General features: G+C 40.8%; 1 protein-coding gene across 1 annotated transcript in view; it reads left to right on the forward strand.

The window, feature by feature from the left end:
- The first annotated feature begins 10,558 nt into the window (after window positions 1-10,558).
- LOC144782948 (solute carrier family 22 member 6-like) overlaps window positions 10,559-27,319 on the forward strand; it is a 92,571-nt gene continuing 75,810 nt past the window's right edge. The window contains exons 1-3 of the mRNA XM_078662176.1: window positions 10,559-11,002; window positions 16,630-16,733; window positions 19,456-19,610. Coding sequence (XP_078518302.1) covers window positions 10,601-11,002; window positions 16,630-16,733; window positions 19,456-19,610 — 661 coding nt within the window. The 5' untranslated portion in view covers window positions 10,559-10,600. The remainder of the gene's footprint in view (window positions 11,003-16,629; window positions 16,734-19,455; window positions 19,611-27,319) is intronic.

A 27,319-nucleotide genomic window follows, 5' to 3' on the forward strand; every position in this document is an offset into this window, starting at 1 on the left:
AAATTTAGAATACAGAAATAGCAGAAATGAAATGGAATTCATATTCATTTTACCTGTGCTGTTTTATATGTGAATCTGATCTAATTTTATGAGCATATTTTAATATTTTATTGAAGACACTACACATAACCTGTTTTTGAAGGTGTCTTTATTTTTAAATGAAACGGTTTACATTTTTACTTTTCATTTATTATAAATTTTTAAAAATAAATGTTTATAGTTCCATAGGCTCAAGCACGTCAGCTTCCCACCCTATGTCATACAATTCTGACAAATCTGCATCCTCATCATGTTCTTCTTCATCCTCAGGATTTAAATCATCCAAGGGATCTACTTCCACTGATGTTTCAATTACGAGTTCAATTATGAGGTCGAGATCAACTGATTGCTGATTGTCGCTCATGTTGATGTTGTCGTTATCTTTAAAGAAAGAGAACAACAATGAGATGTTGCAGAGTAAGGCACAAATCTCAGAGACTATAATAGTAAAATTGTTTAACAAGAGTAACATTTTGCAGCTATTATTTAGCCATGTCCAGCGATGCTGAGGAGGTAAGGCCTATGTCCAAGTTTTCAGTGAACAGGACTCATCTCTTCTTAACCTTGGATAAGCCTCACCAACTCTGTGTCCCCTGCTCATACTTAAATGTAAAGTGGCAGATTTATGTTAACTGACGCATTCCCAGGGATGCACCAGTTAACGTGCGCCACTGCTCTGCCACCCATGATGTGCCGCATTTACAATGCAGAGCACCATTGAGCAAAAACAGCACAGATGCGTCACGCATCTATGCCGCAAAAGCAGCACATTGCAGGAATCACGTCATAAGCACGACATGTCTACTGCAATGCACAGGAGGAAGCCACACATTGCATGGTGCATCACTCATTAGGCTATTTCAAACAGGCATAAGGATTTGATTCAGCAATGCTATAAAGCTGACTCAGTGAAAACACTCACATGAAACCTGACGCAGGTTTCATGTGGCACAGGACTTTACAGCATGACACATCTGCCTAGATGCATCAAGTTGTAAATATGTCACAACATAGCAAATCTTTTGCACCGCCGCTGCGTCACAAAAATGACGCACAGAGACGCAAAAGAGGCATACACCTATCATAAATCTGTCCCTAACATTTTAAATGATTGATTCAGGATGACGATAAGGTGTGGCCTATCCAGAGGTTTGTTTAAGGTGAGGCCTACTCAGGGTTGCAGATTAAATGGAGATGGGGCACCCCTGAGCCTTGCTGGAGCTGCATGGCACTTGCGATGCAGCTCCAGCAATGCGCCACCTTTACGGCACAGATGCGTCACGCATCTGTGCTGTTTTTGCCCCATGGTGCGCCGCATTGTAAATGCAGCGCACCATGGATGGCGGAACAGCGGCGCAGGATGACTGGCACATCCCTGGGGATGCACCAGTCATCATAAATCTATCCCTAAGCTTCTTATCTTGTTGGAGATGAAGTGAGGCCTGTCTTGCAACATGGTGCATCTTTTGCATCACTGCTGCATCGGTTTCATGTGGCACGGTTTTTTTACAGCATGACACATCTGCCTAGATGCATCAATTTGTAATTTTGTCGCCACATAGCAAATCTTTTGCACCGCCACTGCGTCACAAAAGTGACGCACAGTGGCGCAAAAGAGGCATACACCTATCATAAATCTGTCCCTAGCATTTTAAATGATTAATTCAGGATGACGATAAGGTGTGGCCTATCCAGAGGTTTGTTTAAGGTGAGGCCTACCTACATTCATGGGGAAATGAATTAAAATGTCCTTAAGACACATGAAAGCGTTTTTTTAAAGCCTTTGCAGCATTTTTGGGTCACTTTTAACATGGCTATGTAACTTAAACAATCAAAATCTAAATTTGCCAAGCACAGGTGGGAGCATATTTACAAGGAATTTGCACCACGGGGAAAGGTCTTACATTAAAATGGAAAAATGACATCAGAGATACTCAAATGCCTTATAAAGAAGCATACGCCATTATGTCCTTCTCATAAATGTTCAAAGCATTCCTTTTCCTCAAAAACGATTTTCAAGTCTTAATTTGAAAACACTGCACATGGGGAAATGACTTAAAATGTCCTTAAGACACATGAAAGCGTTTTTTGATTGCCTTTGCAGCATTTTTGGGTCACTTTTAACATGGCTATGTAACTCAAACTATCAAAATGTAAATTTGCCAAGCACAGGCGGGAGCATATTTACAAGGAATTTGCACCACGGGGAAAGGTCTTACATTAAAATGGAAAAACAACATCAGAGACACTCAAATGCCTTATAAAGAAGCATACACCATTATGTCCTTCTCATAAATGTTAAAAGCATTCCTTTTCCTCAAAAACGGTTTTCAAGTCTTAATTTGAAAACACTGCACATGGGGAAATGACTTAAAAGGTCCTTAAGACACATGAAAGTGTTTTTTGATTGCCTTTGCAGCGTTTTTGGGTCACTTTTAACATGGCTATGTAACTCAAACTATCAAAATGTAAATTTGCCAAGCACAGGTGGGAGCATATTTACAAGGAATTTGCACCACGGGGAAAGGTCTTACATTAAAATGGGAAAAATAACATCAGAGACACTCAAATGCCTTATAAAGAAGCAGACACCAATATGTCCTTCTCATAAATGTTAAAAGCATTCCTTTACCTCAAAAACGATTTTCAAGTCATAATTTGAAAACACTGCACATGGGGAAATGACTGAAAATGTCCTTAAGACACATAGAAGCGTTTTTTGATTGCCTTTGCAGCATTTTAGGGTCACTTTTAACATGGCTATGTAACTCAAACATTCAAAATCTAAATTTGCCAAGCACAGGTGGGAGCATATTTACAAGGAATTTGCACCACAGGAAAAGGTCTTACATTAAAATGGGAAAAATAACATCAGAGACACTCAAATGCCTTATAAAGAAGCATACACCATTATGTCCTTCTCATAAATGTTAAAAGCATTCCTTTTCCTCAAAAACGATTTTCAAGTCATAATTTGAAAACACTGCACAGCTCCTATGCACAAAAACACCCTGTCAGTACTAATACTTCACATTTTCTCCAATTACAATTTCTCAAAGAAACAAAATCTATTTGTAAAACACTTGAGGCAAAGCAACATTTTAAAAACACAACTTTCTTCATAATTTTCTCCTTAAAGCACACTATTCTCTATCTAAATTAAATAAATCTTTTCTCACCTTAGCAAATACTTTATGAGTTTCAAAACAGTCTCAGAAACACACCACTTTGTCTTTAGCAGAGCAAAAGGTATGCACTCCAGAGTCTGCAGCTATCAAAAGCACAGAAATGCTGTAATTCTTCACACATATCTCTCATGTCACCCAATCAAAACTCTTCCCTCACTTTTTTCAAATCAAAACCCTTCCCCCCTCTGCCCTCTCTGCCTTTTTTGCATAGCAACCACCTCTTGGAAGACCTCTGGTGTTTGCAAGTTCACACAACAATGTTTCAATTGAACTCTGAACTCTCAGTGCACCTGCATATCCAGTGCAATCTTTCATTTAATTATTTTTTCTTGACCATTCAAAATACATCTGTCAAATAACTCATCCATGCACCCTAACTTTCTGTTTTCAGCAATCAAAATCCACCAATCACTGTTACTGCTTCATTAACACAGAAACTCCACAGTTTTTTTCATTTTAAACTCTTATTTTTTCAACTGCCATTTCATTGCCACACTTCATCTGACTGCAGCAGAACCTTCTCTCACCATGTTTTCTGTCTGGATTGTTGGACATAGTTACATCTACTGGGCTCAGAGGTATGCTGATAACAGAAATTTACCTAACCTCAATTTACAAGATGTGGAAATTAAGTGGTTTGGCCACAGAGGATTAAAATGTCACCAATTGATACCATTGGTGAAAACCTTTATGCATTTGCCAAAACCTGACCTGTTAATTGTGCACTGTGGAGGTAATGACTTGGGCACTTTGACTGGGGTAGGTCTGGAAATGCTTTTAAAGGACACCTTTGAGCAATTAATGGCACTTTTTCCTCAGACTGCCTTGGTATATTCAAATATATGCCAAAGACAGAAATGGAGGTGGTCGAACCAATTTTGTCCACAAATTGAGAAGTCGAGGAAGCATGTAAACAAATCTGTTTCAGCTTACATGAGAGACCATGGAATGGGCTCCGTGTACAACAATAACTTGCGTTACTACATGCAAGATATCTACAGAGGAGATGGAGTTCACTTCTCAGATGAGGGCAACAGAATTTTCATTCTGAATTTAAGACTGTGCATTGGTACCTACTTATAAGTACCTAAATGTAGCATAAACCCAAAAGCTCTTCTCAGAGCTACCCTACATCTGATCACTCACAATTATTATTTTACTCTAACTTTTTTCACTAATTTTCAACAAAGTACGCTCCCCGGGGCGCTACCCGGTACGCGGACCGGAAGCTAACCTCGCGAAATTTTTAAAAAAAATGTGTTTTTTTTTCGCACATATGAGCCTCCTCAGCCACCCTCAGAAAACCTAGGGGGTCAAGATAAGTCTACCGTGCCCCCTTCTACCCATTCTGAACATTAGTTGCCCTCCATCTTGTATCTTAATTCGACCGAAACACAAAATGGTGGACTCCCGTAACGCTTCAGGTTCGCGTACCGGGGCGCTCGCCAGTTCGCGTACCGGGGCGCTCCCCGGGAAGCGCTCCATCAAAAAAGGTGGGAAAGTAATTTACAGAAAAACGACTGGAGACACTTTCACCAAATATAGATTAGCTCATACTACATACCAATCCCTATCATTTTCACAAATTTGATTGAAATTCCATTTAGCCATTTAGCCTGTAGACCTCTCTAAATACCGTGAGGTAAATTACTTCACAAAACACATCTGAAGTGTTGGAATTGACAACCAATGAAAATGTTACTTTCATTTTCTGCTTTTTTTACCTGACATTTGATTGGTTATATACCTGAATATATATAAAGGAAGAGAAGGAAACACAGCCATTTTGACTACTACTTCCTGGTGTACATTTCAATTGGATTTTCACTAATCACTTCAACTTCTTTGTAAAGGTAAGTTGTTATTTTAAAAACTGAAGTATATTGTGCACTATCAGTTAATATGGTAAACATTTTCTGATAGTTATATACTATCCCTCTGTAGTAGTTATAGATTTAGATAGACTTCTCTGTTATAGTTATGGATGGAGTTAGGTTTCTCTTGTATAATTATGAATTTACTTACGTTAAATCACATACACTTTTTTATATTCCTACTTCCACTCTGATACTATACACTGCCCAAAGATAAATTCACTGATAAAAACTGCCTATCTAAAATTAATCCCAACAGTGCCCTATCTCTACTAATATATATTTTTTTTATCCAAATTTCAGGCAACATGGAAGGCGAACAGAAAGTTTCATTTCAAATTGTCCTGCAAGAGAGCAGCCAAGAATTAATTGATCCAAATTATATAGAATTTATGGATGAAACTTGGGACCAAGAACTACTGCAATGTGTGCAAGCAGTAGATGACCTCCTTCAAAATGAGGACATTTTACACACTCAGAGATTACAAGCTATGTTCAATGAAAATGACGACATTTCAGACAGTGAAATGTTAGAAATGTTATTAAATTTTGAAACACAATCACAATAATAAATAATTGCTTAAAAAATAAAGAAATAAAAAAATAATCAACAAAACCAACAATCAATTAACATACAGTATTTTAAAAGTCTATCATTCTTTTTTCCTTATAGTACGCTCCCCAGAATGCTTCCCGGTTCGCGGACCGGGCGCTCCCCACGCAAAAAAACAAAAAAAATTATTATTTTTTTTTTTTGCACTGCGGGGCCCTTTTAAAGCCTCCACATCAAACCTAGGGGGTCAGGGAGGATCTACTATGCCCCCTTATGGTCATTTCCCCCTTTGTTTTGGCCTCCTCTTGTCTCTCGATCCTACCGAGAGACAAGATGGCGGCCGCTCCGGACTGTTTAGAATGTTGACAGACACCGGAGAGCCAATCAGCTTCGCTACGCGAAGTTCCGTTACGCATCAGGTACGCGAACCGGAGTGCTGCCTGGAGCGCGCTTACAGATATATATCTTTTTTTGAACGTTAATTTCTCAAAATCCACTGGAGCACATATATTGAGACCTAGCAAAGGCACATCGGGCTAACAGTCCCTACAATTTTGCCAAGTTTCGTGCAAATCCATTCAGCCGTTCGGCCTAAAAGTGAGGCCAACCGCCCTATGGAAATTAACATGGGAAAAACACGTTTTGGGACCCCCCTTTTTTCTCGGCCACCCCTTGACGAACCCCCCCCCCCCAAATTTCCAGGGGCTGCTCAGAAACAAAATGTTCCATTTTCCTGAACATTTCAGCCAATTCCGTCCACAAACGCCAAAGTTATTAGACATAGAATTTTCAAAAATCCCATAGGGAAAAAATCCTAACTATATATACCTACTGGCGACCGCCAGTAGGTAATATATATATATATATATTTATACGTCCCTACTTTATCGGCGTTTCCTTATCTGGAGCAGTTGGAAGTGCGAGGAAGGGGGAGAGGAGCGTTGAGGTCATCACCTGAACCCATAACAGCTACAGTTCCTCCCAAACGACATGGCACACCGGCTATTGACCTAACAAAGATATTGAGCCGGTAATTGGAATCGCCGCCAGCATGAAAGGAACACTGCATGCTGGGAAATGCAGTTTACTACCCAAGGCAGAGGCGACTCCATGCCGTGTTTTCTAGGTAACCCACACTACTTTAGGAGGTGGGTTGAACATTTGAACTTTACTCTGGGACTGAAAGCGAGAGACACAACAAGACCAGGGGGGCATTTGAGAAAGGAAAAACCCCCCGAAACGCGTCATGCCCATGGTCTGATGAAAGATTAAAGGTGGATGCTCAACTAAGCCTCGTGTGCTGCCTGTTTTCTTCTGTTGGAGGAGACATCGTGGGTAACATTTAGCGTGTCGCAAGCGTTTGGCAGTTGTGCTGAACCACACGCAAGGCGTGCACCCCCCGCAAGTGTCCAAAGGGGGTCGCAAAAAGGTAGACCCTCGGACTACCCCGCATCAAGCCTGCACTGAATAATGCTGTGAAAACAGTCCATACCTGTATGGAGCCACGTCCCTACTTTATCGGCGTTTCCTTATCTGGAGCAGTTGGAAGTGCGAGGAAGGGGGAGAGGAGCGTTGAGGTCATCACCTGAACCCATAACAGCTACAGTTCCTCCCAGACGACATGGCACACCGGCTATTGACCTAACAAAGATATTGAGCCGGTAATTGGAATCGCCGCCAGCATGAAAGGAACACTGCATGCTGGGAAATGCAGTTTACTACCCAAGGCAGAGGCGACTCCATGCCGTGTTTTCTAGGTAACCCACACTACTTTAGGAGGTGGGTTGAACATTTGAACTTTACTCTGGGACTGAAAGCGAGAGACACAACACGACCAGGGGGGCATTTGAGAAAGGAAAAAAACCCCGAAACGCGTCATGCCCATGGTCTGATGAAAGATTAAAGGTGGATGCTCAACTAAGCCTCGTGTGCTGCCTGTTTTCTTCTGTTGGAGGAGACATCATGGGTAATATTTTTATATATATATATATATATACGAAGAACTCCCAACAGCAAGAAGAGAGCAGAGGCCCAGGGGGAGGTTCAGGAAACATCTTTATTGAAGCGGTTCTCTGTAAATGGCGGATGCATTTTGGCATAGGTTGTGCCTTCCTCAGCGCCCAGAGAGATGTGTGGGGATGTGGGTAGGAGCTGTAGTGATGAAGTGCCCAGCCGCTCACCGATAGGGTGTCATCCAACTCCGCCCCCGCAGCTCACCTGACGACTGGAAACCTGCCTAGTGGACTACAGGACCCAGCATGCCGTGTAGTGGCTAGGTGAAAGCTGCTGGATGAGATGGATGTGAGTGCGGCCGTGTGGATTTCAAGCTGCCACGCACAGGTGTGTCCCAAAATTTTGCAGCAACAAAGTAGTCTCCTTGTGTCCCCTTGACCGCATCAACCCCCAAGATGCCGGGATTCCAATGGCGGGGGCGAGTCCGGAAGTCCAGTTTCACCCAAAGTGCAGCACCGTGGCTGCAACACCGCGGCATCATAGTCCCGAAAAATGGAGGTGGACCTGGGTGAGTATCAGTAGCCTGATGAAAAAAAGTCCGCCGAAGCAGCAGCCAGCAGAACCCAGGCCAGCTTGAAGATGCGGGGGCCCCTGTAGCGCGATTCTGGCCTGCGCGCATAACATGAACGAAGAACTCCCAACAGCAAGAAGAGAGCAGAGGCCCAGGGGGAGGTTCAGGAAACATCTTTATTGAAGCGGTTCTCTGTAAATGGCGGATGCATTTCGGCATAGGTTGTGCCTTCCTCAGCGCCCAGAGAGATGTGTGGGGATGTGGGTGGGAGCTGTAGTGATGAAGTGCCCAGCCGCTCACCGATAGGGTGTCATCCAACTCCGCCCCCGCAGCTCACCTGACGACTGGAAACCTGCCTAGTGGACTACAGGACCCAGCATGCCGTGTAGTGGCTAGGTGAAAGCTGCTGGATGAGATGGATGTGAGTGCGGCCGTGTGGATTTCAAGCTGCCACGCACAGGTGTGTCCCAAAATTTTGCAGCAACAAAGTAGTCTCCTTGTGTCCCCTTGACCGCATCAACCCCCAAGATGCCGGGATTCCAATGGCGGGGGCGAGTCCGGAAGTCCAGTTTCACCCAAAGTGCAGCACCGTGGCTGCAACACCGCGGCATCATAGTCCAGAATTTCAAAGGTTTTTTAAATGCTAATTCCTAACAATATAAGGCCTGAAACCTATGTTTTTTTCAGTGAATTTCAAATGTTTTTTAAATGCTAATTCCTAACTATATAAGGCCTGAAACCTATGGTTTTTTCAGTGTTTTAAAAAAAAAAAAAATTGTTTGGTTAACTGGCTTATTAAGTGTATCTTAGTGAATACATATATTAGCGAGTAATGTTTAAATATTTAAATATATGCATGAGTGATGTAATATGTGACGTCATCAGCAGTGCATTGCAGACGTGCAAGTTATAGTGAGTCCAACTAACTATAACGTGGGAATTTCAATGGTTTTATGCGAGTACAATTTCTACCTAACTATAACTGGTGTGAAACCTATGGTTTTTTCCGTGAATTTCAAAGGTTTTTTAAATGCGAATTCCTAACTATAACTGGTGTGTAACCTATGGTTTTTTCAGTGAATATATATATATATAAAATTTCTATGGCAAAATGAAACCCCCCATTTTGTTCCTTTTCAAATTAAATGTATTAAGTGTTACCACTTTATCCCAATCAAGATGACTTCAGGTGTGCCATACTTTTGTCATAAGTAAGACTGTTAGCGTTCTAGTTGTTGTTTAGAACACTCTGGGACATTCTGTCATTGGGCTATAGTTGGGCTACATCTGGCTGATATTTGGGCTACATTTGTTTTTTTTTGTCTCTGGTGGCCATCTTTGGGCTACATTGGGCTACATTTGGGCTCTAACATATATATAGCCCAATGTAGCCCAATATATATTTTTTCAAAGTTAATTTTCATAAAAACCACTGGAGCACATATCTTGAGACATAGCAAAGGCACATCGGGCTACCAGTCCCTACAATTCTACCAAGTTTGGTGGAAAACCATTCAGCCGTTCGGGCTAAAAGTGAGTCCAACCGCCCTATGGAAATTAACATGGGGAAAACACGTTTTGGGACCCCCCTTTTATCTCGGCCCCCGCTTGACGAATCCCCCCAAACTTTCAGGGAAGGAGCGGAGCGCCGCGAGGCAAAGTTAAGGAAAATTTCAGGAAGATTCCTCAAACGGCGCCAAAGTTATTCCCAATAGAATGTTGCAATTTCCCTATGGAAAACAATCCTAACTATATATACCTACTGGCTATCGCCAGTAGGTAATATATATATATATATATATATATATATATATATATATATATATACACACATACATACACACACATCTGTCTTATCACACACATCTGTCTTATTACTAGTGTCCTAAGATATAATGCCCTTGGAATAAGGCAGACATGACCCATTGTGATTCTGATTAATTGACTAATCCACAAAGCTCTAAATCGGACTCTGAGTCTTTATTTGTTTGCATACTCGAAAATCCGATAAATATCGCGTTTTCCCTTCAAGTGAATCATGACACAGCAAAACAAGTGTGAACCTCTTTCATGTTGGAGAGGGCTTGTCTCTTAAACACTGTTCATCACAAGCAGAGCAGCTGAACTTTCACCTTGGCACTTCCGCTGTTTCTGCCCCATTAAACACGTTTCCTATGACGGAGTTAGCAGGATGTGTTTAGAGGTGGATACAATTAATCATGCTACTCAGGGTTACCTCAGCAGTTTATCGCTCAACTCTTCAAGCCAGGAGTGAATTTTTAACACCTGGACCAAGCTCTCTGGCTATATATAGAGACTGCTGTCCACTACAAGCTAGAAAGCAGTGCCCATCTCCTCATTACTGCTAACTTCAGTAAAGCCTTCCTAAAATATTTCTTTGAAGCTTGTGTTGCCAGGCATCATGGCTTTTAGTGACCTTCTGGAAAAAGTAGGAAGCATGGGCCTGTTCCAGGTCCTCTCTGTCGTGTTCCTCTCCATCCCAGTTCTAATGATTGCCAGCCACAACCTAGTCCAGAACTTCAGTGCAGCTGTGCCAGAGCACCGATGCCAGATTGATGTGCAGGTCAACAGCACTGCATTGAACTTGACGGAGCCCCTGGAGGCCACTGATCTCCTCAAGCTCTCCATCCCTCTGGGTGCGGATTTGAAGTATGAGAGGTGTCAGCGCTTCCAGGCAACACAGTGGCGGCTCCTGGGGACCAATGCTTCTCTGCCAGCAGCAACACTGGGTGTGGCAACAGAGCCCTGCAACGATGGATGGGTGTTTGATGATAGCATCTTTGCTTCCACAATTGTTACTGAGGTATGGCTTGGTCGCAATCCTTTATGCAGGTGTACGACGGTACAACGCGTGGTATTACCACGCGTACCGTTACAACACGTAAGGTTACAAGACGCCTTTTACAACGCAAGTCGTTACCACGACTTGCGCTGTAGGAGGGAAGGTGTTGGAATAGTAAATCTACTATTCCTTATCTTAGAGCGCCCTCCAGCGCAAGTCGTGGTTACGACTTGCGTTGTAAAAGACGCGTCGTAACAGTACTGCGGGGTAACATCCGCGTTGTAAAGGATGTTCCCCCTTTATGCAGGTAACACAAAGATACTTCTTCCTATATTTGATGTTATGATGCCAGCAGTAGTGTCGAAAGGATGCCATGGGGGGGTGCAGGACAGGAAAGTGGTAATTTTGACTGATGTTGTGTAGTAAAATACAGCATTGTCAGGGTTCGATGGGCATCTCAGCACTCTGGCCTCTGTGCCACTGCACCTATTGCACCAAAAGTAGCTAAGCCCTTTGATGCGAGGCAAGATGAGAAGTGCAGAGGGAGCTAAGAATCTCACTTAGATCTCTCACTAAAGGGCATATTCACAGTATCAATAAACAAGTATACAAGGAATTATAAAATTAATGTTGACACACTGACAAGTTTGGAAATTGTGATCTTCCAACTCCGGTATTCAAAACAGAGTAAAGTACACTTTTGAATCTTAGTAGGTATGGTAATTTGATGCACCTTCCGATCATCAGATATCTTGATTTGAACGACTCCTCTTAATATATTTGCAGTTTGTCACTTGAGGTTACTTAAGCAAAAATGTTGTTTTCATCTATAAAAATACATTCCAATCATAGAAAGTCTATGAAGGATAGACATGGAGGGCAATTTGGCATACAGGATGTACATCCCGATTTAGAATGTGTACTCCATGGCTGTGACGGAGTATCCTCTCTGCCAAACTGAAGTTTCGCCTGCCTCATTTAGAGTCAGGAGGGCCTTCAGTATGTCAGTGGCAGAGACTACTCTGTTTCCATTTGCTGGCATGCACCTAAAACGGCCCGAAAGAGAAAGGATCATCCAAGGTTTCGGTCATTTGGCTGAGCGCCCAATTTTGAGTAAGCGTCAAATTGATGTTTTTCCATCACCACTTGGTTTTACTTGACAGAAAGGGGCAGTGGAAACATTTAGTCACCCCCCCCCCCCCCCCACGCTATAGGAGACAACTGCCATGGTGTAGGAGTCACTAGTTTTTTTTATTTTCGAAAACATAATCCCGCTTTGCGATTTTGTATTTGAAAATAAAAAAAAGGTGAAAACTTTGACAGATGGTACCATCATGTTGACGGAGCCGTCTGTCAAAGTTTCAATACTTTGACACGTACGGCTGTGAGAGCAGTGCCTGCCAATGCAAAAGATGGCTGCTGGGCGGAAGACATCTAGAGATTCGGAGGACAGGTACCCCATCAGGGCAATGGAGTATTTTATTCTTTCGCCCTGGAGGTGTATATGCGATCCCTGGAACTCTAAATCAGCGCCTTAGAAACTATCACAGCCTGGTGCATGTATCACAGTGGTAAGAAATGCTGAAAGTGGAAACACAAAGGTGATGAATCTTTTGCTAGGCCAGCCTGTGTGAGTATCTAACTGGAAAAAAGCTTTGCTCCCATTCCAGACAAAGAGGGAAGAAATTGGTTAATTTATATTTTAATTGGTGTGATTTGAGTTTCACTGATATCCATGAATTCTTTGCGAAAACCATAAGTCTACTTAATTGAGCAGGTCCACCTGGATATCAGGATAGTGCTTGCATGCTAACTAACATTTTAAACTAAGAAGAAAGTCTGGGAGCGAATATTGTGACATGTGACAATTACCATGCTAAAGTGAACAACTGCTACAGACTGAGGCAAGGTTAGGAGAGGGGTACCTGAAGAGTCAGTAATAGGAACATTACTTCTACTAAAAAATGCTGGGTGCACTGTAGTAGGGCAGATACAGTGAAAAGTTTAGATGTGCAACAAAACAATCTGTGAGAGACTAGAATCCCTTGCTGGTGTTAATGTTGTGATAAGTAACATCGACAAATGCACATTCTAGCTATTTTAATACAACAATTCAAGTAAAAGTGCACGTGGTAAACATTTGGATGGTAGTATCTCTGAGAAAGATCCATGCAGAATGTGTAAATAGTACTGCGCGCCATCCAAGTTATAAGTAGGTAAATTGTGTCATTAGACGATAAGCAAATTCTAGCCCACATAGTGATGAAATACAAAGATAGTAATCTTTTTCGTGAATCAGTCTGCACAGAAGACATCACTGGAAAATGTGTTTAGATTCCACACAAAAAAAGTGTAATCTATATTTGAATTTATTTATTGGTCAAAGAGATGGAAATTTGATAATTCCACTTTACAGTATACTAGTATAGCATATGTTATATCAGTTCGGTGATCGTAAAAAGAAGCTTGAAATTGTTAATCATACTAATAATTAAATAATTCCAAATTTTATAAAGAATGGGCCATTAATAGTTTGCTGAACTTGCAAATGTAATTTTGTATACAAACTCTATTGGCAGCTTGGTACTATCTCTCTTTTCTAAAGAAAGTCAAACCGTTTCTTCCTGAGATTGATTTTGCTGCTGTTTAAGGTCTTTTACTCTCACATTGTATGGTGGTATTGCCCTACTCTATGACCTCCCAGACTCAACACTGGCACCTCTTAGTAGCATCCTGCTTGCCACATCGCGTCCCATCCAGGGCCTGAAGAAATATGATCACTTTACCTCCAACCTCGTGGACCTCCATTCACTCCCATTTCTAGCCCACACCATCTTCAAAACTAGTGACATCATTTTCAAAGCAATCACAACCAGAACCACCATTTATCTTGCAGACCAGCTCACCGTCTCTGGTAATTTCCAGCACACCCACAGCCAGAAGACTAACCAACTGCAGACTAAGAAATGTAAAATAGAATAAAGAAGACAAGAGGCATTTTTCCAACTGAGACGTCGATTATGATGGCGGACGGACCTGCGTCCGTCCGCCACCCCCGAGGTGGAGGGACCGTCCGCAGGGGCAGCGGCGTTCCCTCCATACCAATTAGGATGTGACCGCCACCCTGGGGGTCACATCCCGTATCTTTAACATTGCGGCGGTTGCTGCTTCAAGCAGCACCTGCCGCAAGGTTAAAAAGTGCATGCTTCGCTTTAGCATGCACAAAGGCGGCAGGCACCGCGCGGTGCCTGCCGCTTTGTGCATGCAAATGCAGGGGGGTACCATAGGTACCCCCCATGTGCACCCCCACCCCCCCTTCACCCTGGGGGCCCGCAAGGGGCCCCCAGAAGCAAAGGTCCACATGCTTTTCCATGGCGGAAAAGCCGCGCGGTAAAGCATGTTTACACACACAGCCTAATTTGGCTGACGGTGTCTTGCAGACACCGCCACCAAATTGCGGTCAACACCCCGCGGATCAGCTGCGGACAGACCTGCCGTCCGCCGCTGTTCCCACCGCCATCCTAATCTGGCGGTGGGTGTTTTCTCTGAACGCGGCGGTGAATCCGGATCCTCCGGGCCGGCGGTGGCTTCCACTGGCCCGGAGGATGCGGATTCACCGCAATCATTATCGACCCCTAAGTACCTAGCATCTGGAACAGCATCCCTGTATTCATCTGGACTGCCCCAACCCTACTCCAATTTAGAAAAGAGTTGAAGACTCACCTCTTTCAGAGAACACTACATAGAAATACATTAACTGTCCGCAGCTCAGCTCAGCATCCTTTACTATTATTCGTTGACTTTAAGCATGCCTTTAACAATGTACAGCACCCCGCTGCCTTTTGGCTATGTTTTCACTACAGAACTACCAAATACATACACACATACATACATACATACATACATACTTAAAATAAAAGCCCATAGGGCATAATGTTAAATTAAATTAACATTTTAACTTTCAAAATTATAAATACATTGAAATTAATGATCAAAAACACATCTAAATATCACTTAATTTGTTTATTCTTAGATGCACGAATAATCTTTTTAAAATGTAAGCATTTATCTAACTTTACTTTTTTTTAAAAATGAAATTATTTATTATTTTTTTTATACAGCAAAAACATTCCATCTATTCAGAGTAATTCATTACAGCGCCAACCCCACCCCCACCCCGACACCAATCTATACAACCCGGTTATAAACATAAACAGTAGGGTATCTGTTACTGTTCACTGGTATATACAATACAATTATACATGTTTCAAAAGAAGAGAGAAAGAGAGACAAAAAAGATAAATAAAGAATGAGAGAGAAAAAAGGAAAGATGGAAGAAAAAAAACCTTCCGTTTTCCGCAGAAAAAGTGATAAAAGAAAAAAAGCAAACGGGCTTTTCTATATTTAAACAATCTAGGGGAAAAAAACAGTCCTATACAGTCTGTACATTTACACCGTCTAACCATTTCATTAACGGTTCCCAGATCTCCACCCCTTTCTTTTGTGCACGTCTACCTTTTTTAGCATAGATGGTGCTCTCTAAATTACATGTGGCCAACAGCCTGGCCTGCTATTGTGCGAACGAAGGAGGGTTCGGATCTTTCCAATGTGAGGCCAGGCAGATCCTAAAGATGGTCATAGCAACAAATATTAAAGCGCCCCCTGCCTTGCTACTGATAGTTTCGAATAAGCCTATCATTATGGTTGTTGGGGTGAGTTGAATATCTAATGCCAATACTACTCATAGAAATTGTTGTACTTCCTTCAATGAAGGTTTTAAATTTGGACATGTTGCAAACATGTGTACCTGGTCTGCAGAATACTTGGAGCATCTGGGACACATTGTTCCCCTTCCAGTTCCCCATTTTGCTATTTTGTTCGGGGTGATGTAAAGAAAAAATACAGTCTTATAGAATTAGGCCTGTAATTTAGATGACAACAGGTATTTATGAGCAAGGCTCAATGCATGCCGAAAAGTGTCTTGAGGGAAGTTCAGTTTCAGTTGCCATTTTACATCTGAAATTAATTTAAATTCATTTAATTTATCACTTTTTTTTACTACCTAATAAATATACATATTGTACTTAAAGTGGGATTTTTTCAATTTTCAGGTTTAACATAGTGGCCATCGCCTGGGGAACTGTGTTTCTGCAAACAATTTTCTTAGCATACATAATCAGCGTATGTGACCTAACTTGTGTGGAAGAATTTGTACTTGGTGGATTGCTGGAATGCATGGCCTACTCAACCTCAACCCACCCAATCTGATAACCCCAGGCATTGACAAAGCCAGCTATAATTTGCTAAAATCTGCAAGGACAGACATGCACAAATGCTCACATGTGCATGTCTGTGTTTGCACATAAAGGCTAGACCTATGGGCTTTGCAACATCCCAGTGTGATCGTGGGCCACCGGTCTGCAGTGAAACCCTGCTTCCTCACTTGTCCAAAATTCTGCCTGCCTGGGTAAACAACTTTATCTCTCTGTCCCTCAGTTAACTATTTTACACTATTGTGAGTGCTTAGTGACATGCTAACCCTCCATTAAGTTGTATTTATTTATAGCGGCTAGATCTACCTAAGCTGAAGGTGTCGTTGCTCGTAGCCACTAAGTCTTGCGTGTGTTTTATTTCATTTCTTTGCACAGTGGGAACTGGTGTGCGACCTCCGGCCCCTCAAGGAGATGGCCCAGTCTCTATTCATGGCAGGAGTACTGGTGGGAGCAGTCGTGTTTGGGGGACTCTCTGACAGGTGGGTACTGCGCGTACAGCCTCCTGACCTCAGCAGCAGGGCACGCAGAGGCCTACTTTAGCACATTTTGGGGAGTGGATGTAAGTTTCATATTTCTTAATAAACGCAGCGGTGCACCCAACTAAAAAACAGGTGCAACGAGTAGGGAGGGTGTTAGTGAGTGAGCAGAGTACTTCAAAGTTTTCGGAAGGACAGGGGTTTTGGGGAGTCTTAGCGAGGCGGTGGAGTGAAGGGATGGAAGACATTTTGAAGAAAAAACAATATTCTTGAAGTTCTTCTAATGCTGTCCAATCCCTGAGCGTGAGAAAAGTTGTCAATAAATTAATCGGCGAGTTGAACACAAAGCATAGAAACCGTGGCACCGGCAGGTTGAAGGTTCCAATTCGAATGCGGTAGCTCAGGATGTTGAACCTGTATCAGTCATCTGTGTTAACCTGCCCCCGTGCCCAGTGCTAGTAGGATAGTGTGCCAGTCATGCATCCGATGCCCAGTGCATGTCCTCCGGGATATTTGTGTTTGATGGTACTTTTTTGATATGACTTGAATATAACTCGAAGGAACAGCAGGAACTTTACTCAGAGCATTTTAGAGTCTAAAGGGCATCTTAAATGGGAGGTGCCCTACATAGCACAGAATTGTGAGTGAGTGGTCCTGTCCTGTTGAATTTGATGAACGGTTGACTGGACAGCATCATATATAGTTCCTTTTTATTTTACATCACATATTTTACGTTACAATAGTTACACAATCCGAGGTCCAGGGAGATGTATAGATTTGCACAACATCACATGATTTAGTCACCTCCCAGCATCTGGTAGAGTGGATTTAAGAGCAAAAAAGAAGTCACATATAAACACATTTGCCAAATAATATTCTGCCAGTTTGAACTGTCTTGCTAAAGAAGGACAGCTTGATAGTCTGAGAAAGTCATGTATGATGGGTTGTAAGCATTGCATCTGTCCTCACCGCCAAAACACAGAAGAGCTACTGACCAGGACACCATTGGTATTTCTTTTCCTCTCCTCTCTTTATCAGCTCAGAAACGATACGGAGAGCATGTGTGTCTGCGAACCTCCATCCATGTCCCTTATAAAAAACAAAGCATTAAAAACAACTTTTGTTCAGTACAGAAATTACAAGAAGCATTGTTTAAAAATGTGAAATGTTTCTCAACATCTCCTCTTGCAGAACCGATACATCTCAATGCATTCAAAATTCTCCCTTTATTTCTTGTGCTTCTTCGTGTCTGAGGAAGGTTGGGGTGAACAAACACTTCACAATTTCATAGGTTCACACTATCATACTGCATGTCCGGAGTGTGGAATCTGACATAGACACTAGTAGTACACCAGCTGGTCTCTCAGGACCCTAATCAGGGGGTGACAGGTCCTACCCCTGAAATAAGATGCACTCCTGCGTACTCACTCACATGACCATAATCACTCATGTTGATATTGACTCATTGGTCTAAAACCACACCTTTAAGATCACACCTCTACTTTATTTGCTGTTCTATCACAACATCGATGCCTTAATATTGACCTGCCCATATATCAACTGCACAATATTGAATAACAACATATGGTCATGTTATGTAAGTGCATTATTAAGAATAGTAAATCTATACTTTGTTGCATATGCTTACCTTCACAATATGTTTGTTGTTAATGTGCGGAAGTTGCTATATGTGCAGGTTGAAATTATTGACCTCGAGATTGCGACCTGCAACCCTATGATTTACATACCTCATTCATGATCGCGTATCATAATATGGTGCCTTTGAAATCAGCTTGCAAAGATGCCATAATTGCAATATCATCTACTACAATATCCACAATGTAAGCATCTGAAAGGAAGTATAGATTTACTATTCTAAAAATCACATCCAATTATCTTGAAGATATGGTGGCAGTGAATATAATGGATGTGATATCAATGCAAGTCAATATAAAAGACTCACTGTAGTCAATATATACTACTCTCCTATATACCGTCTTCACAATTTTCTACCCTGCAAAGATTTAAGTATTTGCATATTTTGTTGTACGTTTTTTATGATTGACACTGCCGATAGTGCTCTTTTGGCTCACTTGGACTGTTCCACGTCTGCATCTTTATGGAGATGTTGCCCACAGAACTTGACATGATGCTCCAGTTATAAAATCAAAATAGTACACTGAACAAGACACAACAGACATGGTGCCGCAGAAGGAACTCCAGAATAGGAAACAAGACTCAAGGTTAACCTTCACCCCCGCCTCTCAAAACATTAGTCAAAAGACAAACTCCAGATCTGAGCACAGTACTCCAGAAGTGATGTCTGTATTTGGCATATGTTTCAAGTGAGCTATTTAGGACTGGACATAAACCTCTAAGGTTGTAACTATCACTGTATACATTACTTCTGATAAGATTTACAGAACTGGACCAAAACTCTAGGTGAGTTTTCAAAAGGTATGCAGTGATAAAGCATCTTTGTTCTACTGGTTAAGCCTCACTCTATTTTGTCCCTCATTTTCCTGGCTCACCACACTGCCTGGTGTCGCTCCTTGGGGTTGCTGATGTCTGCAGTTTCACCAACATCAGAATAACAATTTAGAGATAGAAGCTAAAACGTTGTATATGTAAGGCTATTTGTGATTAAGGGATGTACCTAATAACTATCTTTTGCATGTGACAACCATGCACCCAGCAAATGATCACCCATGTTTTTACAATTTAGGTTTGGGCGCCGATTTGTCCTACTCTGGTCTTTGCTGATGATCGCAATCATGGGCACAGGAGCGGCTTTTGCCCCAGACTTCATATCCTACTGCATCTTCCGCTTCCTTAGTGGCGTTGGGCTCTCTGGACTTCTCTTGAATTACATTTGCCTAAGTGAGTATCAGTACGGAAAATGGAAAATATTTACTGTAGAAACTTGCAAATTTTGGAGGAGGATCAAAAACAGGATGGGCCAGACTGGCCTGATCGATATAAAGGGATTTCTAACAAACTCATCCAATTATAGTCCTATCTCAATTCTAGATGGAGCAGGTACATTTATGGATGGGTTCTTTTTAACCGTGTACAAGAAAGGGTGGATGAAAAAATATCCTAGCAGATAATCAAATAGACTTAGGAAGGGTTCTGGAACAATTGAACAGGTAATGCACCTGTATTTCATTTGCCCGTAATATGTAAAACAAGGAGGAGTCTCCTTGTTTGTAACATTTATTGACCTTAAATCAGCTTTTGATTTGGATAAATAGAGATCAATGATGGCTTATATTGAACTAACAAGGGATAAGCTACCCACTACTGAAAACCCTGCAAAGTCTACACTCTAATCAGCACAAGTGTGCAATGGTCTGAATAGACAGATTACTGATAGATTTCTTATCCTCTCAGGTGTGCGCCAGCCATGTGTATTAACTCGTCTGCTTTTTTCGTTATTCTTGAATGACGTGGGCCCATATCTGGAGAGCATGCATGTGGACAATCTAAAATTCTGCAACAGAAGGATCCTTGTATTACTGTTTGCAGATTATGCAGTTTTGCTTATATTGAAGCTCGCTTTGCATAAACCCCAGTAGGTTCTTATAGACTACAGACTACTGCACAGAAAAGCAGCTAAATGAATGCATGAATGTTATTGTGTTATTACTTAAAATCATTACAATATAAGATTAAAAACACATGTTGTAGATTAAAACGTAGTCTAACTTTAAAATCATAGCAGCAAGAGGGTGTGTAACCAGCTGGTGCTGACTGTATGGTTGTATGGTTGACCTTTAAAAATACAATATCACCAAAGTTCATTCTTTGAGTCCATGGGGAAAGCAATCTTTGCTAAATAGACTTTTGTTATGGAGGAACATCTCTAACTGTTATTGCACAGAAAAGCAGCTAAATGCTAACTTATCTAAAATTAAGGTTGAGATACAAAAAACTATAAGGTGTTGTATTACTGAACCACACATGCATTTACAATGCATGCCTTTACCATGCATTACCTTTTCCATGCATTACCTTTACAACACGGTCTTTAATCATGCATATACCTTTACCATGAATGGCTTAACAATGCAGCTAATCAGATCGCTTGCTCCTGCAGGGGTAAATTGACTGAAGGAAAAAAAAGCTTCCTGAGATAATCAAAACCTACCATTTTTTTTAATTGGGTATGAGGGACTACCGCGATAGCAGCTTTTTAACCTTAACCGCTACCGCGCTAGCGGGTTTTCCCGCTGTGCGCTGAATTTTGAAAAACACGCGGTTTGTGACAAAGCCAGCTCGTCATCCGCGTAGCGCAGATAACGCCCATGACGAGCTGGCTTTGTCATCCGCATCGAAGGGGTTAATAACTAAAAAATTGCTGAACGGATTGACACCAAATCACAACTGGGTTCATTATGCTCAGCAGTTTTTGCTGTAGCCTTGTCTAAAGAAGGCTTTGAAAAATGCATGGGGATTTTGCATTTTGGGGGCCACCTTTATATATATAGAGGAAAAGCTGGTAACTAGTGCCTTCAGGAAACCAACTGCTGGCAATGCAATATTACACGCGACCAGCGCACACCCCAAACACCTAATCGCCAGTATCCCCTACGGGGAAATCTTGCGATTGAAACATATTTGCAGTACACAAGAAGAATTCGAAAGATGCCAGGGCGAAACCCTTAATAGAATGAGACGAAGGGGTTACACAGAGAACATCCTGACAAAGGCAGTCTTAAAAGCCAGTCAAAAGCCTAGAGAATCTTTGTTACCAAGTGACTATGATTTAGAAAAGGAGACAAATGATAATGATGATGCTCCCAGATTAATTACCACTTACAGTAGGCAAGAACGCAAGATCAAAGCCATTTTAACCAAAAATTGGCCCATAGTTTTAACCGATAACATCTTGAGAGCGAGATTACCAGCTAAACCTACAATAACTTTCAGGAGATGTAAAACTATGGAAACCCACTTATCTAAAACTGGAGTAGAAGGAGCTCCAGTAAAAACGTGGCTGCCAACTAAACAAGGGTTTTTCAAATGTGCTACTTGCCGGGCATGTAAGTTTGGTGTCAATATGACAAAATACAAAACGCCATTCAGAGACAACGAAATTGCCATCAGAGGCAACTTTGATTGCCGCACAGACTTCGCAGTTTATGTTCTCACGTGCACTTGTGGGCTACGATATGTGGGAAGCACAAAGCTCCAGGTGCACGTGAGAATCCTGCAGCACATTAGAGCAATCATAAACTGTGATCCCGCCTAACCTGTGGCGCGACATTTTAAATCTGTACACAACAAGGACATCAATTGCCTGACATATTTTGTAAGTGACACAGTTCCCCTGCCACGCAGAGGTGGAGACAGAGAGAAATTGCTGAGGCAGTTGGAGACAAAATACATTTTAAATTTGAATAGCAAAGCTCCAAACGGCCTCAAGAATACTGAGGATTTACATACATTCCTTTGATACATCCTCTCTCTTTTAGTCCATAGATATGCAGTTTGTCATGCTGATACATATATAAAAAAACCTTTCATTAGAACATTAGATCCCTTGTTTGTTGTAAATAGTTTTGTAACCAACTATTTAATCTGTTCTGCAGGCGTGCAGTTATGGAAAATTTGATGAATTAATTTAGTTGGATCAGTGATATAAAGGGAGAAATTATATTTTGACAATGTTCAACCTTACGAAGTTTAGGAAAAAAAAAAAATATATATATATATATATATATATATATATATATATATATATATATATATATATATATTGTTTTAAAAATAACTTGGAGTTCACTATCATCAATCACTCATTTTTTATTTACTCGGAGCACCTAGCACTTTGGCAATATGAGATAAAATAAATTGTATGAGCTTTTTTCGGGCACTTGGGATCAAGTGTCAAATTTATTCAACAAATAGGTGTGAGTTAAAACACCAATTGGAAAAATTGAATATAGGAACAATCATGTCAGCAATATATGTTTACAATCATATTAAGTTTACACTTACGCAACTGCATTTAGGCAGTAAATTTGCACAAGGTCTATGGCTTCTCAGATATAACATATTTAAGAAGCATAATAATGAGACTTATGTTTAGGATTAATGCATAATTTGCACATGCGTTACAGCATTTAAGCTGTTAATTTGCACAAACATCTTTGATGGAATAAGTGAATGAAAAACAACATTTTAGTATATGGTGACATCAAATAATGCAATGCTTGTAAATATCCCTATTTTGTAAATATATGTAAATAAGTATCAGTTTTATAATTTTATGAATTTAATAATTTTATAAATTTTGATACAGCAATTTTTATAAATTAATATTTATTGCGTATTTTGCATTCATGCTGACAGAAATCTGATTGTGATATGAGCTCAGAAGAAATAACATTTGCCGTGCATAATATTTTCACTCAGTATTTTTTCACTGTTTATAATCACGTGATTGTTTGAAACGAGAAAGAGAGAAAGAAATGGGTATATAAATAGTCTCTCGCAATGCATGCCTGTTATGTGATCAAGGGTATTCGTTACCCGAAACGCGTCATGCCTATGAAACTACGAAGAGATAATAAACTTACCTGATATTCCTTGCTGCTTGGTGGTCCGTGATTTCTGCTGTGCCGTGCCGCTGCCGCGAACCGGATAGACAGAACCTGCTTTGCATATATATATATATATATATATATATATATATATATATTCACTGAAAAAACCATAGGTTATACACCATATATAGTTAGGAATTAGCATTTATAAAACCTTATTTTACTCACACAAAACCAATGAAATTCCATATATAGTTAGTGGTACTAACTATATATCACGCACCTTCAATCCACTGCTGATCATGTCACATATGACATCATTCATGACATGGTCAGTGACATCACTGATGACATCACTGATGACATCTCAAATGACATCACTGATGACATCACTGATGACATCTCAAATGACATCACTGATGACATCACTGATGACAACATCCAGTGACTGTATTTTTCTGTAAAGTTAAAATGTCTTACATATTTAAGAATGAGTGGATGTATAAGTGTCTGGATGAAGGATTTAGTAGGTACATGACTGACTGTATGAGTGAGTGGTTAAATTTGTCTCACTGAGTGCATGGGTTAGTGACTAAACTGTCTTAATTTGTGCATCATTATGTCTGTTGTTCTGTAAACTGCTGCATGTGTTGATCATTAGCTATATGAGTAACTATATGGGTTATTGATTGGTTGCCCAAGCATTTGTATGGGAGACTGAGAGTGTGTGTGGGTGGCTGGGAGGTGTATGACTCTGTGCATAGATGTATGGGTTCAAAAGTGCATGTGGAAATAGCTGTATGGGCGGTTGACTGTGTGCATGACTGTATTGGTGAGTGAATACATATCTCAGTGCTACATGTCAAAGTAAGTACATATGTAAAATACAGTACATGTGAGAGTTGACATATATAAATAACTGTGCATAAGAGCCAGTGAATGTGTGAGTGGCTGTATGGATCATTGTGCTCTTGTATCCAGGATTGTATAAGTGAGTAAATATGTTTTAGTATATGTTTGAATAAATAAGGTGTGTATAACTGTATAGTTGTGAAAATGGAGCTGTGATTGATTCTTTGCATGACTGACTAGGTGTGTAAGTAACTCCATGGATGAGTGACAGTCTGTGAGTGTCTGTTTACACTGAGTGTATCTAAGGTTATATTAGAGTCTGAAGAGGTTCATCGTATTATCACATGAATTATGTCATCAGTGATGTGATCATTAATGTCAAATGAGATTTTATCAGTGATGTCATCAGTGATGTCATTTGAGATGTCATCAGTGATGTCATCAGTGATGTCATTTGAGATGTCATCAGTGATGTCATCAGTGATGTCACTGACCATGTCATGAATGATGTCATATGTGACATGATCAGCAGTGGATTGCGGGTGCGTGATATATAGTTAGTACCACTAACTATATATGGAATTTCATTGGTTTTGTGTGAGTAAAATAAGGTTTTATAAATGCTAATTCCTAACTATATATGGTGTATAACCTATGGTTTTTTCAGTGAATTTTCAAGCTTTTGTAAATGCAAATTCCTAACTATATATGGTCTATAACCTATGGTTTTTTCAATGAATTTCATTGGTTTTTTAAAAGCTAATATCTATAGCTGTAAAATGTATTCTTCTTTAAATATAAAAATATATTTTATATGTTTATTAATAATTTTTTTAAAATATTTTTTTTGTTTCGCTCCCGGTCCGCGAACCGGGAAGCTTTCCGTTAGCTCAAATAGATGCTGTGACCCGGTCCGCGAACCAGTAAGAAATCAACATAGTGACGGTATCGCGTTGCCGCGAAATGCGTCTTGTGACGTATCGCGTTAGCGCACCCGGAAGTGCCCCGGGGCGCGGACCGAGGCGCGAAGCGCAGCGACCCGGAAGCGATCCGCGGCGCGTCGCGAAAGCGCGACGTATCGCGTTGCCGCGTAATGCGTCTTGTGACGTATCGCGTTAGCGCACCCCGAAGTGTCCCGGGGCGCGGACCGAGGCGCGAAGCGCAGCGACCCGGAAGCTATCCGGGGCGCGGACCGGAGCGCGTAACGTAAGCATAACAGGTCATGTGACTTGGTAATAAAACTTTTCATTGGTTCATTTCACTTTTGGTTTCATAATAATGGAAGGCTAGGTCAGGTGACCTAAAAATAACACTTTTCATTGGTTGAGAACTTTTGCTTTTCCCAAATGATGAAAACCCCTCCTTCTTTCCTCACTCTGACTTTCATCTTGGTGAGAGAAAGACCCTTTTACTTTATAGAGAAATGGCTTCCATTGTTGCTTCAGGTAGTGTTACCCCACCACCACCCCCACCTCCTCAAGGGAAGAAAGGACCACCTGCTCAACCAATGTTTGAGGAAGATCAAGAAGAGGAGGAAGAGGAGGAAGAGCCTGAGTTTTTGCCAGAGGAGCCCAGGAGGTACAATAGAAAAGAAAATTACATCTGGCAATTTTTTACATTTCCAGCAGGGCAAAAAAAAGTTAACGCAAGATATGTGTTTTGCCGTATTTGCAAAGATCGACTGTCAAGGGGCACTGACAAGAAGTACAGCTTCGGCAATTATACGATGCACAGGCATATGAGTAGGTGGCACCCAAATAATTATAGTGCTGCCCAGCTTCGTGATGAACAACAAAATCCCCTGGCAATGGTGAGAAATCTGCTGTGAAAGAAATATCGGGACCAGAGGCGAGGGAGGTGATCCCGAACATTCAAATAGACATGGGGGAAGTAAGGCAAGTGTGCGTGTGGTGCGGCCAAACACTTTGCAACGGAGAAAGAAGCATTATTCCTATAATGAGAGCTATCAGAAATCATGATTGCCCGAAACGCCCCAAAAAATAAATTCTTCTTTTTTTCGTTGCTCCTGTTGAGCCCTTCTCAATGAATCATTTTTGTTTCCCCCCTCCCCCCAAAAAAACAAAAAAATTACAAAATGTTCAGAAAAAACAAAAAAAATATAAAAAATGTTCAGAAAAATAATAAAAAAAATTTAAAACAACAAAAACCAAAAAAAATAGTTCTTTTCAGAACTACCTCCCCATTATAAAAAAAATTGGTAGAATTTTTGAAACTCTGCCAATCTCTATTTCTTATAGTTCGCTTCCAGTTCGCACTCCGGTACGCGAACCAGGAGCGAACCAAAAATTTTTTTTTTTAAAAAGAACAGTAAGTATAAGGGAAGGAAACAGACAGTTATGTTAAAAGAAAGACAGCTACAGGGAGTAAAGAAAACATACTGTTACCCGCAATCCACTTCTGATCATGTCACATATTATATCATTCTTGACATGGTCAGTGACATCATCAGCAGTGGATTGCAAGTAACAGTATCTTTTTTTTACTTCCTATAGCTGTCTTTCTTGTAACATAAATGTCTGTTTCCTATCCTTATACTTACAGTTCTTGTTTTAAATTTTTTTTGAGATCATTCAGAAACAGTAACATTAATAGAGACAGAATGAGTGAATAATAATGAAGAAGTATGAGAAGAGAGGGACTGAGAAAAATACTGGAAGGAGTAGAATAATTAAGTAATAGAGAAAGGAATGAGAGAAGTAGCAAACGCAGGAAAGTAAGGATTAAAGAAATGAAGCAGTAGAACTAATAGATGTTAAATGTGATAGATTAAATGATTGATTCAGTATGACGATAAGGTGTGTCCTCTCCAAAATTTTGTTTAAGATGAGGCCTACTTAGGGTTGCATATCAAATTTATGCTTGTTTGAGAATACAGAGGAGATAATACATGTGAAGGCCTACCATTGAAGTAAAACATGTCCACTTCACTCTTGAACAACGGCCAGACCTCTTCTGTGTCCATAGACAGACCTAAAGTTCATCTGCACAATGTCATCCGTAAACTTAGAAAACACAAGTAATGTAATTGAAAAACGTGTAGTTTCTTTTGCTCATTTCAAAATCACATCACCTGTGTTGCCTTTGCTTAGGTATCTCATAGTGCAGATGTAGTTCAGCATATGAAACAGTACACAGAAGTGCAGCAGTGTATGCATTAATACATGT

Source organism: Lissotriton helveticus, chromosome 9 (assembly GCF_964261635.1).
Source record: "Lissotriton helveticus chromosome 9, aLisHel1.1, whole genome shotgun sequence".
NCBI lineage: Eukaryota > Metazoa > Chordata > Amphibia > Caudata > Salamandridae > Lissotriton > Lissotriton helveticus.